The 14059-nt window shown below is 36.9% G+C and overlaps 1 protein-coding gene across 2 annotated transcripts; it reads right to left on the bottom strand.

The window, feature by feature from the left end:
* Positions 1-3988: 3988 nt before the first annotated feature.
* LOC306877579 (phosphatidylserine lipase ABHD16A-like) lies at positions 3989-13956 on the bottom strand. Of its 2 annotated transcripts, XM_079429424.1 has the most exons (21): positions 13820-13956; positions 12514-12570; positions 12324-12390; positions 10638-10737; positions 10431-10517; positions 10178-10263; positions 10016-10089; positions 9777-9884; positions 9533-9647; positions 8659-8760; positions 8474-8537; positions 8330-8379; positions 8065-8188; positions 7858-7962; positions 7704-7767; positions 7025-7081; positions 6861-6923; positions 6703-6779; positions 5261-5359; positions 5052-5098; positions 3989-4932 (listed from the first exon to the last, which is right to left on the bottom strand). In XM_079429424.1, exons 4-21 carry the CDS (start codon positions 10726-10728, stop codon positions 4843-4845), a joined length of 1503 nt encoding a protein of 500 aa, XP_079285550.1. In that variant the 5' UTR covers positions 10729-10737; positions 12324-12390; positions 12514-12570; positions 13820-13956; the 3' UTR covers positions 3989-4842. The 2 variants fall into 2 exon arrangements, with proteins under 2 accessions (XP_079285550.1, XP_079285549.1); XM_079429423.1 differs by lacking the exon at positions 10638-10737 and having other exon boundaries at positions 13820-13953.
* Between the last annotated feature and the right edge of the window lie 103 nt (positions 13957-14059).

Here is a 14059-nt window from a genome sequence, read left to right as displayed (position 1 = left end):
ACAGCCATTAATGTCTAAACCGCTGACCACAAAAGTGAGTACACCCCTAAGTGAAAATGTCCAAATTGGGCCCAAAGTGTCAATATTTTGTGTTGCCACCATTATTTTCCAGCACTGCCTTAACCCTCTTGGGCATGGAGTTCACCAGAGCTTCACAGGTTGCCACTGGAGTCCTCTTCCATGACAACATCACGGAGCTGGTGGATGTTAGAGACCTTGCGCTCCTCCACCTTCCGTTTGAGGATGCCCCACAGATGCTCAATAGGGTTTAGGTCTGGAGACATGCTTGGCCAGTCCATCACCTTTACCCTCAGCTTCGTTAGCAAGGCAGTGGTCGTCTTGGAGGTGTGTTTGGGGTCGTTATCATGTTGGAATACTGCCCTGCGGCCCAGTCTCTGCTTCAGTATGTCACAGTACATGTTGGCATTCATGGTTCCCTCAATGAACTGTAGCTCCCCAGTGCACTCATGCAGCCCCAGACCATGACACTCCCTCACCTGCTCCCCATTCACACCTGAGACCTTGTAACACTAACGAGTCGCATGACACCGGGGAGAGAAAATGGCTAATTGGGCCCAATTTGGACATTTTCACTTAGGGGTGTACTCACTTTTGTGGCCAGCGGTTTAGACATTAATTGCTGTGTGTTGAGTTATTTTGAGGGGACAGCAAACTTACACTGTTATACAAGCTGTACACTCACTACTTTACATTGTAGCAAAGTGTAATTTCTTCAGTGTTGTCACATGAAAAGATAAAATAAAATATTTACAAAAATGTGAGGAGTGTACTCACTTCTGTAAGATACTGTATATACAGTATATACGAATGTACCGTGCCACCAATAATGTACAGTGCCCTCCATAAGTATTGGAACAGTAAAGACAAAATTGCTCTGTTGGCTTTTTATTTTACTTTACTTTTAGTAATTTAGCAGACGCTTTTATCCAAAGCGACTTACAAATAAGAAAAACTAAAAGTCAAAACTCTGTAAATACTATATACACACATTTAAGAAAATAAATTAAAATTGACAAAAGCATACAACAACATTTCAATACTAAACATTTAAATGAAAACAAACAAAAAAAAAGCTAAAAACAATTCAAAATATTAAAACAACAAAAGGTACGAGTATAATAATGCTTCTAAAATAACATTAAGCCAGACACCAAAAAACAACGTGTATGTACAGCCACACACATATACATACATAAAAAATGTATTCAATATATATATTATTTCATTTCCATATAGTATGAAGTACTAAAATAACTAAAATAAAACTAAAACTGAATAAACAATCTATACAGACATCAACACTGAGCCAAGCACACGTTTTAAAACAACAACAACTTACAAATAGAAATAAAGAAATGATTATAAAAACTGAAACAGAAGTGAAACAAGTAGTAGGAAAGAGGAAAAATAAAAAGTGATACTAATATCCTTTGCCGGTGTCCCAGCCCGGTTGAGTCGCACAGTCGATGGTCTTTACACTCTTCGGTCTTCACACAAGGAGGGCTTTACATGACGGCTGCCGCGGTATAATAACCTTTTTTATACCCGTCTAACAAATCACTATTTGAATTCAGCTGGACCCACTTTCCTGTTTATCACAAAAAATGGCCAAGCAAGTGCAGACACTGACAAGATACGCGATACAGTATGAGACCAAATGCGATTTCCTGTGGATTTTGGCTGTGGAGTCAAGACATTTGCAAATATGATTAAAAGATGAATGAGACAAAACTACAGAATGTCACATTTTATTATTAGCCGTTTCAACACACGTTTTACCAAATAAAAAGAACAGCACTTTTTGAGTTCATCCCACTCATTGATGTGAGCATAAGTATTGGGACAGTTGAACATAAGGCAGATATAAAAGATTAAAAGCTATTATTTAGTTGCAGATCCCTTGCACACAATCACAGCAGTGAGTCTGTGACCCATAGACATCACCAGACTCTTGGTCTCATCCTTTGAAAGACTTTTCCCAGCCTTTAATGCAGCCAATCCCAGTTGTTGCTTGTTTTGGGGAGTTTCTGTCTTTACTCTCCTCTCCAGCTGGTGAAATTCATGTTCAGTCGGATTTAAATCTGGAGATTGACTTGGGCAATCTAAGACTTTCCATTTCTTTGTCCTTATAAATTCCTTGACTGAACTGGCAGGGTGTTTTGGGTAATTGTCCTGATGCAATATGAAGCACTTCCGAATGAATCTGGTGGTATTTTCTTGAATATTGGTAGGCAAGATGGTTTTGTACCCTTCCAAATTCATTCTGCTACTGTCATCATACATTAAGTCATCAGTAAAGTTGAGAGACCTGTTCCAGAGGCAGCCATGCATGCCCATGCCATGACACCACCTCCACCATGCTTTACAGATGAGGCTGTATGCTTGGGATCATTGCAGTTCCCTTTTTTTCTCCACATTTTTGCTTTCCCATCACTTAGATAAAGGTTCATCTTTGTCTCATCGGTCCATAAACACAGTTCCAAAACTCTTCTGGTTCACCTTTGTGCTTTTTAACTCTAATCTTGCCTTTCTATTTTTGGTGCTGGTCAGAGGTTTGCATCTTGCTGTGTAGCATCTGTAATTCTGTGTCAAAGTCTCCTGAGGACAGTAAATTGTCAGAGCATCACCCCAGCTTTCTGGAAGCTGTTGTTGATTTTACAGACACGTCTTTTAGGGTTCATTTTCACAGCTTTTATGATTTGTCTGTCATCAACTTCTGTTGTTTTCTCAGCCGATCAGGTCGTTGCTGGTGTCGCTGGTGGTTTCCAAACTCTTGATTTCTCCATGCCCTTTGTTTTTGCTAGAGCTCTAGCTTCCTCTTTTCTTTTAGCATCCAAATTGCTTGCTTTTCTCTCAAAGTCAGCTCCCTCGTCTTCATCCTGGTTTGTGTGTGTCATCATCGAATGCAAGATTCAGAATACAGAAGTAATGGATATAACTGATACGACACATTCCCTGATTTTAATATCTGAAGAATTAATGCAGCAGAACACAGCTGATCACTTAGAAAGACCCGTGAGGCAACTGTCCCAATACTTATGCTCACATCAGATAGAGGGATGAAACTCTGAAAGTGCTGATCTTCTTAGCTGGTAAAACATCTGTGTGTTGAATCACCCAATAATAAAATGTGGCATTCTGTAGTTTTGTCTCATATTCATCTTTTAATCATATTTGTAAATGTCTTGACTCCACAGCTAACAGAGCAATTTTGTCTTTACTGTTCCAATACTTTTGGAGGGCACTGTACATTATTGGTGGCACGGTACATTCGTACCGAACCGTCACGGTACGGACATCTCGGTTTGGTGCATGAGTATTATCATTAGAGTAAGTATCATTAGAGTGTGCATCGATCTGCACTTCGAATTCTAGCTGGAAGTAGTAGACTATCCGCGAATCTTTGGCATACTTTTTAAACATACTATGATTTGGGACATACTAATTCTATATTCGAATACTATTTAGCACGGATAGTATGCGAATTGGGACGCAGCATTACTTGAAAACAAAGCCCACTAGACAGTGACCATGTGCTGATTCTGAACGCGTCTCTCAAATAGACTGACAAAGGAGTATACTTTAAAGACTTGCACACTCAACTGTTTGCGAAATGGGGCTTTGTGCTCGTGTATCCTACCTCTCTCATTCGGCACAAATCCAAATATTCCATAATATTTCCATATTTGCGATGTAACATATTTGAATGCTTAACTATTTATGTAAATGATAGGCTTTGTACTTCAGTCGCGTTCCAACGGTGACAGAGGCGGGCGCGATGATGTTTGTCTCACAGATTAAGTACCAACTGCGCTGTCAAGTTAGCAGCGCTGGAACTGATGTGGTTTTTTGTTTGTTTGTGTGCGTGCGCGCACCCCCTTCAGCTGTTTCCTTATATCAGCAGAATCAACTTTAAACACTTATTGCCAATATTAATTTATTAATATATTAATTAATATTAATAATCACTGTATAAAGGTCTGCTTTTATTTGTGTACACTCACAATGAAAACAAAACAGATTTTATATATATAACATAATATTTAGTATTTTCACATCTAGATGGAAAAAAATTGTAATTTGCACTACTGTCTGTTCAAAATAAATGAATTTTTCCTGTTGTACCAAAATCGAACCGTGACCCCCGAACCGAGGTACGTACCGAACCGTGACATCGGTGTACGGTGCCACCCCTGATATACATATATATATATATATATACACACACACACAGACACATGTATATAAGCATCTGTTTATAAAGTTAACATATACAGCATATCAGCAATGCTTGTTCCCATTTTCAACAAAAACAAAGAATTTAGCTTTCAAATAAGAAACTTTTATTTTGTGTCAACCACAAATAATGACATGATTGAAGACAGAGGAACCCAACCACAAAAAAAAGTATCCCCTGGTTTTATTTAATATTCATATGTAATATAACATTCAGAAAATTTTTACGATACGATTTGTTCATAATTAGAGTGCTCCACAAAACAGAGGACACAAATGAATACAGACTGAGAAAGAGGCAAGAGATCTTTGAGTCCCGTCACTGAGAGTCTCTCAAAAGAAACAAACACCACGACAGTGACAACAAACCTGAGCATCAACACCTTCCGATCTTCATGTTAAATACCCACTGCGATGGAGGCAGAGCACAACCAATAATTTAAAATATCTCTATCAAACCATGCGAACAAACATAAACGAGTAACCCTGTCACATTTAAACGAACGCCACCCCACTGACTCAAGTGTACTGGTGTGTGATTCCCTTTGACCTCTGACCTCCAGCGCTCTCTTCCTGTTAGTCTCATCAGTGCTCTAGTTTCCAGGGAGGCCTGAACTCAGAAATAGGGAGTGGAGTGCAGTGTGTCGTCTCAAAGTTTCGCATATACTTTCGTGCCTGAGAGAGAGGAATGTCACATTAGATTGATGACCTTTAAATATTATTATATTATATAGAGAGAGAGAGAAAGAGTAGCATTTTTATTTCCTGGGTACACTGTTATTTTTGTAACATACCAGGAATAGAGCAAGCTGCCTCCTGCCCTCGAGTGTCATGTCTTCACCTGAAACCAAAGACAGAAGATCAGATCATCAAGTGTCAAATGTTTGTCTTGTTTTAAGCAGAAACTGTAGCCATAGTGAGGAAGTCACTGCTGAACTTCCTCGTTTCTATCACACCAGCCCATTTAAGTTCTGGACGTTAGCTTGGTGTGTGAAGCACGTACCAACACTCCAGGGGAAGAGGGTCTCTCTGTCTGTCTGATAGGACTGCAGCACAGACAAGCACCAATCATCATCCACCTCATAGCCCGTGTACACAGATTCTGAGGAACAGAGGAAAAATCACGCACTTTTAAACATTCTGCTTAATAGAGCCAAATCAAACAGAGGAAGCAGAATAAACCCATCTAGATTTTATTCTAGAATACATTAGAGTTCATAACCGCCACTATGGCCAATATGTTAATTCAGGGGTTTTCAAACTTTCTAATGCCCAAATGATTATCCTCTTGCAAGGGAACCACTTCTGGAATTATAAAAGACAGCTATCTTTATGTACAGTATAAAGACAGTTTATATTGTACAAAATAAAAATATTAAATGCATGAAATATTATCTTGAATTATCTGGGAAATTTTTTGTTTATATTAAACAGACACCATCTGTTTTCTATCTACCATTAACGATTAATGTCAGATGTGCAAACATGAAAGAAAACATGGCTGTCAACGTAATAAAATAACAGATTAATCACATGATTTTTGACCAGTCTTTACGAAGCAAAATGAAACCGTAATGTCATAAATTTTGTATATTAATTTTTACACATTTCTCTACACTTTTCCACTCCTTGGAACCCAGTTTGAAAAACCCTGTTAAAATAAATTAAAATACAATAAAACCATAAATCAGGGTTTTACATGCCACATTTCAGGCATATGCGCCACAATAAAGAAAAAGATCAATTAAATTTGAATTAAAAATATATATTAATTCATTAATTAATATACTCAACCAATATTAAGACAGAGAAAATATATATTAATTACTTTTTCAATAATGACCAAGAGAATAAAAATTAAAGTGCCCCTATAATGGATTTTTGAAAATGACCTTTCATGTAGTCACACAGTGAATGAAAACATCCTGCAAAGTTTTAAATCTGAAAGTGCACCGTGTACGAAGTAATTGTCTCTCAAAAGAAAGAGTCGACTCTGAATCATTGAAACGAGTCGTTTTTAAAACGAATCCCAAGCAGTTTCATGTTGACGTCAACATAATAGGGGCACTTTAACATTAATAATCTATATTACTTATAAAATAAGTAAGATAATCCACTTCTAATATTAACCAAGAGAAAAATGCATTAATATTAATAAATAATAAAAAACGTTAAAAAAAATTAGACCATGTGACATTAGGGGTTCAACCTTAATTTTATGAAGCTACGAAACTCTTTTTTTGTGTGCAAAGAAAACAAAAATAACGACATGGACTATTTTAAAGATGTCCTTACAACCTTTCTGGGCCTTCAATGTGGTAGTTGCATTACTGTCTATGCAGGGTCAGAAATAGGTCAGATTTCATCAAAAATATCTTTTCATAAAAGGTCTTTTCATTTTTGGGTAAACTATCCCTTTAAAATGAATTAACAATAAAAGCACACCTTCTTCAATCTGTGTCCCTGCTGCGAGCCACTGCCTGACTGCTCTTAGAGCGTCCTCCGTCATGACTTTAGGATACCTGAGAGACACAGAGAAAGAGAGATGAAACCAACCGACAGAGCAGAACCAGATGAAGCAGTTTGTGCAATTTGGGTCTGACCTGTACTGGAGTAGTTTGAGCAACAGGTCATTCCCTCTGTTAGACATAATGTCTTCTGGACCCCTGTATCAAAACATAATGCAGCATGACATGTCAAGAGCAACAACAAATCACTTTTGCCTTCGCTAGCATCAATGTGTTCATCTGTGTCCAGGATAACTCACGTGGTAGTGATGATTTCATCTTTGGTTCTTCTGATCAGTAACACTGGTCCCTGGTACCTGAAGTGAGAGCCAAAGTATTTAGATGATGCTCAAACTGTAAATATTTGTTTTACTATTAAAGGGATAGTTCACCCAAAAATTTAATTTCTGTCATTAATTACTCACCCTCATGTTGTTCTAAACCTGTAAGACCTTCATTCATCTTTAGAACACAAATTATAATATTTCTGATGCATTCTGAGAGCTCTCTGACCCTCCCATAGACAGCAAGTATACTCCCACGATCAAGGCTCAGAAACGTAGCAAGGAGATCAAATAATCCATTTGACATCAGTGGTTCAACCATAATTTTACGAAGCTACGAGAGTACTTTTTGTGCACAAAGAAACAACAATTTGTCTCCTCCGCGTCACCTTGGCGCCATTTTGGAGAGTATATACGCAGATACGTTGTTTACACTTTGATCTGAATGAAAAAGTATTCTCGTAGCTTCGTAAAAGCTTGCTGTCTATGTGAAGGTCAGAGAGTTCTCAGAATGCATCAAAAATATCTTCATTTGTTTTCTGAAGATGAACGAAGGTCTTACAGGTTTGTAACGACATGAGGGTGAGTAATTAATGACAGAATTCATTTTTGGGTGAACTATCCCTTTAAATAAATCATAATAGAGGTGACAAACTTGCAGAGCTGTTCAGCGTTGTTCAGGTTCATGTACTGCCTCACTGTATGGGTGACCAAGGGTCCTGCGGAATGGAAACAAACACATTTGTTCATTCATTTTTTGGGTCACTCTTTAGAGAATTGAGAAGAGATGAAAAGAATAAAACGCTCACTCCAGCTGTCAGGCATGACCTTTAGCGCAAGTGGTAAAAGGTCATCAAATGAGGCATCTAGAACCAGAGCTCGGATCTCTGGGTAAGACATCACAGCCCAACTGGCTAAAATAGAGCAGCACATTAAGAATGTAATAATTTTTTTCTGTTGTGGATCAGTGTTTTCTGATCAGTGATTGGTTGGTTTGCTGGAGTGGGATTGTTTACCTGTGAAGCCCCCTATTGACCAGGCGTACACAATAATGTCACTCAACTGGAAGCCCAGTTTGTGCACGGCAAACTGAATGACGACGTCCATTGCATTGGCTTCGTTTTGAGGAAATGGAACTCCCTGAAAAAGTAGAGGAGAAAAAAAGGTACACCGAGGTCTCCATCCATTTTACATTTTAGATAAAACACATAAATACTACATTACTTGTGTCATTAATTGTGTGCTGTTATGCCAAGAACAGACGGCGTGATGTTGACTTACTGTACTGCCGCCAAACCCTGGGTGATTCCAGCCCAACACTGAATATCCACCTGTAAACACAAGAGAGAAAACAGTTTGACATGCATTTAGTGCTTTATTGTTAAAAAATATATAACACAGACACATTACGCCACAAACATTTACCTTCCAGTGGTGTGTTCATGCAGCCGACCTCATAGAATCCTGCGTTTCCTTCACAGCAGATCACCTGTGATGCACATTATATCAGCTTTGGAAAGTGGCCAGAGGTAATGTTATTTCAGTATACTATTTCTTTCCCTTTCCTCTGTTGTAGTGGTACATTTACTTCATACTATAAACATTCTTACCAGAGTTTTTCCGGCTTGTCCTCCATCTTTCCTCCGGTCCACAAACATGGTGTCAATCTCATTCCCATCACAAGCCACCAGTTTGTTCCGCTGACCTTCATACTGAACACAAACACACATATAATCCATATACAGTATGTACTGTTCAAATTATAAAATAAATGAGTACTTTTATTTAGCAAGGATTCATTAAACTGATCAAAAGGAAAGTCATTTGTAATGTTACAAAAGATTTCCATTTAACGTAAACGCTGTTCTTTTGAAACTTAAATTAATTTAAAAAATCCTGAAATAAATGTATCACAGTTTCCACAAAAATATTAAGCAGCAGAAATATTAAGTAGCACAACTATTTTAAACATTGATAATAGCAAATCAGCATGTTAGAATGATTTCTGAATGATCATGTGACATTGACGACTGGAGTAATGATGCTGAAAATTCAGCTTTGCAATCAAAGCAATAAATTACATTTTAAAATATACTGTATTAAAAAAAATATATTCTATTTTCCTAAAAAATTACTATTTAAATGTATTACTGTTTTACTGTATTTTAAATGCAGCCTTGATGAGCATAAGAGACATTTTCAAAATCATTTCAAGGTACTGAATAATTTTTCAAAGAAATTGACAACTATATAGAAAGTGTACAGTAATTATGCATTTTTCAGTGTAATTATAATTAAGGCCAAACACGGTAACTCTCAAATTGATTTTTGTGGATAATTCAAGCACATCTGTAACCTACATGTAAAATGCTGTTCTATGGAATTTTCAGTAAAAAAAACAAAAACAAAAACTGAATAAGAACGTTTTCCTGAGAAGTGATTTGAATGTGTTGTAGTATGGATTTGTACTAGTATGTGTGTTACCTCTTCAACGAGTCTGGCCTGGCCCTGCTGCAACATGGGTCTCATGGCCTTCTGCAGAAGACCCACTGATCCCGGGTACAGCATCCTCCGGCCGAACGAGTGCACTATCAGATAACTACACAAAACACACACATATGAGAACATATGCTGGTGGTGACCTCTAATATAAACCTATGTGTCTGTACAACCCTAACAATAAAGCAAATCACTGCAAATCTGTCAATGTATTATCACGCGCTCTTACCTTAAGATGTGGCATGGTAGTGTGCGAACTGAATTTAGCACACTGTCTGCTGCTCCTCTGTGTTTCGGCTCTGGCCTCAGCAGGGACACGCCACCTTTAGACAGCTTCCTGCAGTTAGAGGAAGTGCAAGAACATTAGAAACATGTACACATCTCAAGAGTTAACCGATGACACCCAATTAAAGCAAACTCCTCTAAAACTCAAAGACTAAGAGAAAGAGAGAAATAGGTTTTACTTACGGACTACTAACGTCTTTCCAGCTGAAATCTACTGGCCAATGTTTGAAGTCGAAGTCAAAACATGCAAGTTTTTTCTGAATGGGACAGAATCAATATTCAGTTAATGGCCTCATTAAAGCAAAGCTCCATGGGAATGTTCCTATGGCACTGCTGCGGTCTCACCTTGTTGTTAGGTGTGTTGTTCTTCCTGGTTTCCTCCAGTATGGAGATGAACTGAACGTACTCTGGGTTTCTCCAGCGTCCCCAACCTAACAACAGCACAGCGGTAAAAACACAAACAAGGACAAATCATGTTTAACCTACAGCTGTATTAAATGGGAATGTACTAAAAAGTACAAATATAAACTACAAAAGTACGGTAATTAAACAGACAAACATTACTAATAAATATACAATGAAAGTAAAATATTGTCACCTCTCAGACAGCCCACTCCTATCAGACAGACCAGCGCTGTGCCAACATACTGACTGAGAGGAGCCAGCTTACTGCTGCAGATGTACCCTACAACATATTAATCATCTCTGATCAACAGCCCACAATACCTCACCACATTATTCATTAATAAATATTGTTCAAGGCTCAACAAGAATGGCCAGACGTGAAAGTGTCATGCAAACTGACATTTTTTTGTTTTCTGAGATGAATTCAGCTTCTTTAAATATGTAGATGTGTAGATGAGGTTTGTTGAATCACAAGAGTGACTTAGAGGCATCAGTTAGAACTGGTTGAAAAGTGAAAGTAAATCAGACCATCACATGCCACATGTTTGTGATAGCTGTTATGGATTTACATTATAGATGTGTTATCACAGCCTTCATGTAAATTAACCTTAAATAATACCTCATTTTCACTACTTGTAGGTAAACACTTCACATACATCTTGCTAACATTATTTGCATGTTCTATTTATTATAATGTGTAACATATGTCTAGTAATGGTAAAAGGGTTACATTTCATTTAAGTTTGAACAGATATACCCGGTAAAATGTAACACTGGGCATTAGGGGTCAAACTTTTTTTCTATTGTTCTCAAACAGTGGAGTCTATGGTACAAATAATATATCATGATATCACTGCTTGGGTTTCTGATTTTGAAAATAATAATACACATCAGTTTTTGCGGTGGAAAGATTTGGAAATACTGGCTCAGCTGGGCCAGCAGAAAAAAATCATTTACCTTGTTATTAGTGGTCAGTGATTAATAATGTGGTCAGATATAATCTGTTATGTAACTTAATTATCATCGTAACCTAATGATATCAAATACAGTTAACAGTGCTTGATTGTAATTTAATTACACAATTATTACAGCCACATCTTTGTCTCTCTTGTGCAAGAGAATAGCAAAGACAACAAGAAAACAACCCACTCTCTAACCACAATATACTTCATTGATGCTAAAATATCAATAAGATATACAATACAACCATGATCACATAACTTCATCATACTGGATATAAAATTAAAATACAGTGGACTACATTGTTTGTACCTCATTCAGTACTTAATACACTTGTACCATAACATCTTTGATTCAGATATATATGAATGCTCAAATTAACCAAGATCATACCTTAGTCATGATGTAAAAGAGCTCATTCAGTTTGTAAACTACATCACATTTCATTCACAACCTGAACATCAGTGCTCTTCAGATCTGAAACCTCTTATGAACCAGACTAAAATACATACAGCATACTGTGAGCATTAGCCTGTGACTCATATGATATGATTACACCTGCTGAACGTAACATTAAGACTGAACCAATCAACAACTGCTTATGTAATGACATTAAGATCTGCATGCAGAAATGCACAATATTTTGTACATTATTTAGTGCTGTCAAATGATTAATTGCATCCAAAATAAACGTTTTTGTTTACATAATATATGTATGTGTACTGTGTATATTTATTATGTATATATAAATACACATACAGTATACATTTTTGAAAATATTTACATGCATAAATTTATATTCATAATCTATATTATGTAAATATATTTATTATATAAACATAACACATTTTTCATAAATATATACATGTATGTGTGTATTTATATATACATAATAAATATACACAGTACACACACATATATTATGTAAACAAAACTTGCGATTAATCATTTGACAGCACTAAATATTAAAACTTTGCTGTTTTCATTCACTGTGTACATTCATGTATTACACACTACATGAAAATGGAAACAAAAATAAAAATAACTGTATATTAGTGAGAACCTAATCATTTTGGCACATAAAAAAATCAGTTTGTGGTTATATGATGCAGTATTTGTATTTTACCTTTCCTATAGAGATAACAGAGGAGCAGTGGAGAACTGTAGTAGGACAGAGACCACAGCACTGAGGCCTGAAGGACAACACATGATAGTGATTAAACTTCACATTACAAAACCTTTGCCCTGTTTATTTTTTAACATTTGGTCCCTACACCAACTGCACGAAAATGTGCAATGAAACTGTGATCACATACCCAACCGAGGATGCTGTCTGTGTGTCTCTCCAAACCTCTGGGCTGATAATTCCAGCCCTACATAAGATAAAGACATGCCAGTTATGAGTTTGATTTATCTTTACAAACGTTTGCTATGGTGACCATAGTTTCTATACTTATTAATACCACAGATATTGTTACAAAAAAAACTGTGGTTACTTGGTTTTAGATACAGACCAAAAATAGGTTTGACGGATACAGTGCACCAATATTTGTACACATTATTTTTCACATTAAAACCATTCATTCCAAAAGAAAGCATTTTATGACTTGCATAAATAAATGTTTTAATTTATATCCCAAGTCAACTAGTAGACTCTAGTAGTACCAGAGTATCATTATTGATGCTGTTCTTCTTACTGTTATAAAAAGTATTCAACATCCATACACTGTAAAAAAAAAAAAAAGAAAAAAAAAAAAAAAGTTGAGCCAACTTCAAATTTTAAAGCAACCAGCTTCAGCAGTTTTCTCAACTTGTTGTTTTAAGTTTATACAACAAAAAGTTGAGAATCTCCTACAAAAATAATGCTGAAGCTGGTTGCCTTAAAATTGGAACTTTTTTTTACAGTGTATGGTGTTTTTACAGTTGTAGTCTAACGATTATGCTATTTATTTAGACACAAATTTGCTACAGTGAAATATATGTATACATAATGTAATTATAACTAAAAGTAATCAAACAGAAAGAGGAAAAAAATGACTAGACATGAAAACATTTAAATATAGATGATTACAAAAATATCTGTCAGTCTCTATTTAGTTTTAGCCAATACAATGTTATACAAACAAACAATTTTTTGAGGGACAGCCTACAGTATGATTTATTTTACAGTAGTAAAAACAAAGGTAGATTCATGTGTGAGAGGGTAAGACCATATGACTCATTATTCAGTTATTATTGCAACAGTATAAGTATGATTCCTAGCTATGACAAATACCAGATGTCTAAACCAAATAGAAACGGAATAAAAACGCAATAATTCGGCGCATGGGTGCGATGTTGTTATGGTTGTGCTCCTCATGACAGATGGACTGCCCTCTCACTCGACCATTAGAGATAAGCTCTCTCCAGTTGGAAAACCGAGTGAGTTGCCTATCTAGAGAGTGTTTTAGGACATCATTTGAACTTCGCATATGATGATCAAATGCTGTCTAGATAGGCAGCTCACTAGGATTTGAGACTCCGCCAGTAGCACAATAATGCACTTCCGCACATTCTTGCGAGACGGATCTCGGCAGTGTTTCAAGACTATGGCTCAGTCTAAAGGGGAAGTTAGAGTCGTACCCTGCGGGGCGGTCTGCCGTCGGTACGTGTCTGGTCCGGTGAGCGGTGGATCCGCTGTAGATTGGGCCCGAAAAGGCACCTTAGCAACATCCAGCCGGCCATTCTCACCTCGGTCAGGAACTACGGTGGTCTGCGAGGATCAGAAGTACAGCAGCGAAAGCGACAAATAAACCCACATCTCAGCCGCGGTCTCGGTGTTCAGTGCATTTTTCTTTTCAGTGAAAAAAAAGTGTTTTACGA

This window comes from Barbus barbus, assembly GCF_936440315.1.
Source record: "Barbus barbus genome assembly, chromosome: 12".
NCBI lineage: Eukaryota > Metazoa > Chordata > Actinopteri > Cypriniformes > Cyprinidae > Barbus > Barbus barbus.
This window is presented reverse-complemented; position numbering and strand designations above follow the sequence as displayed.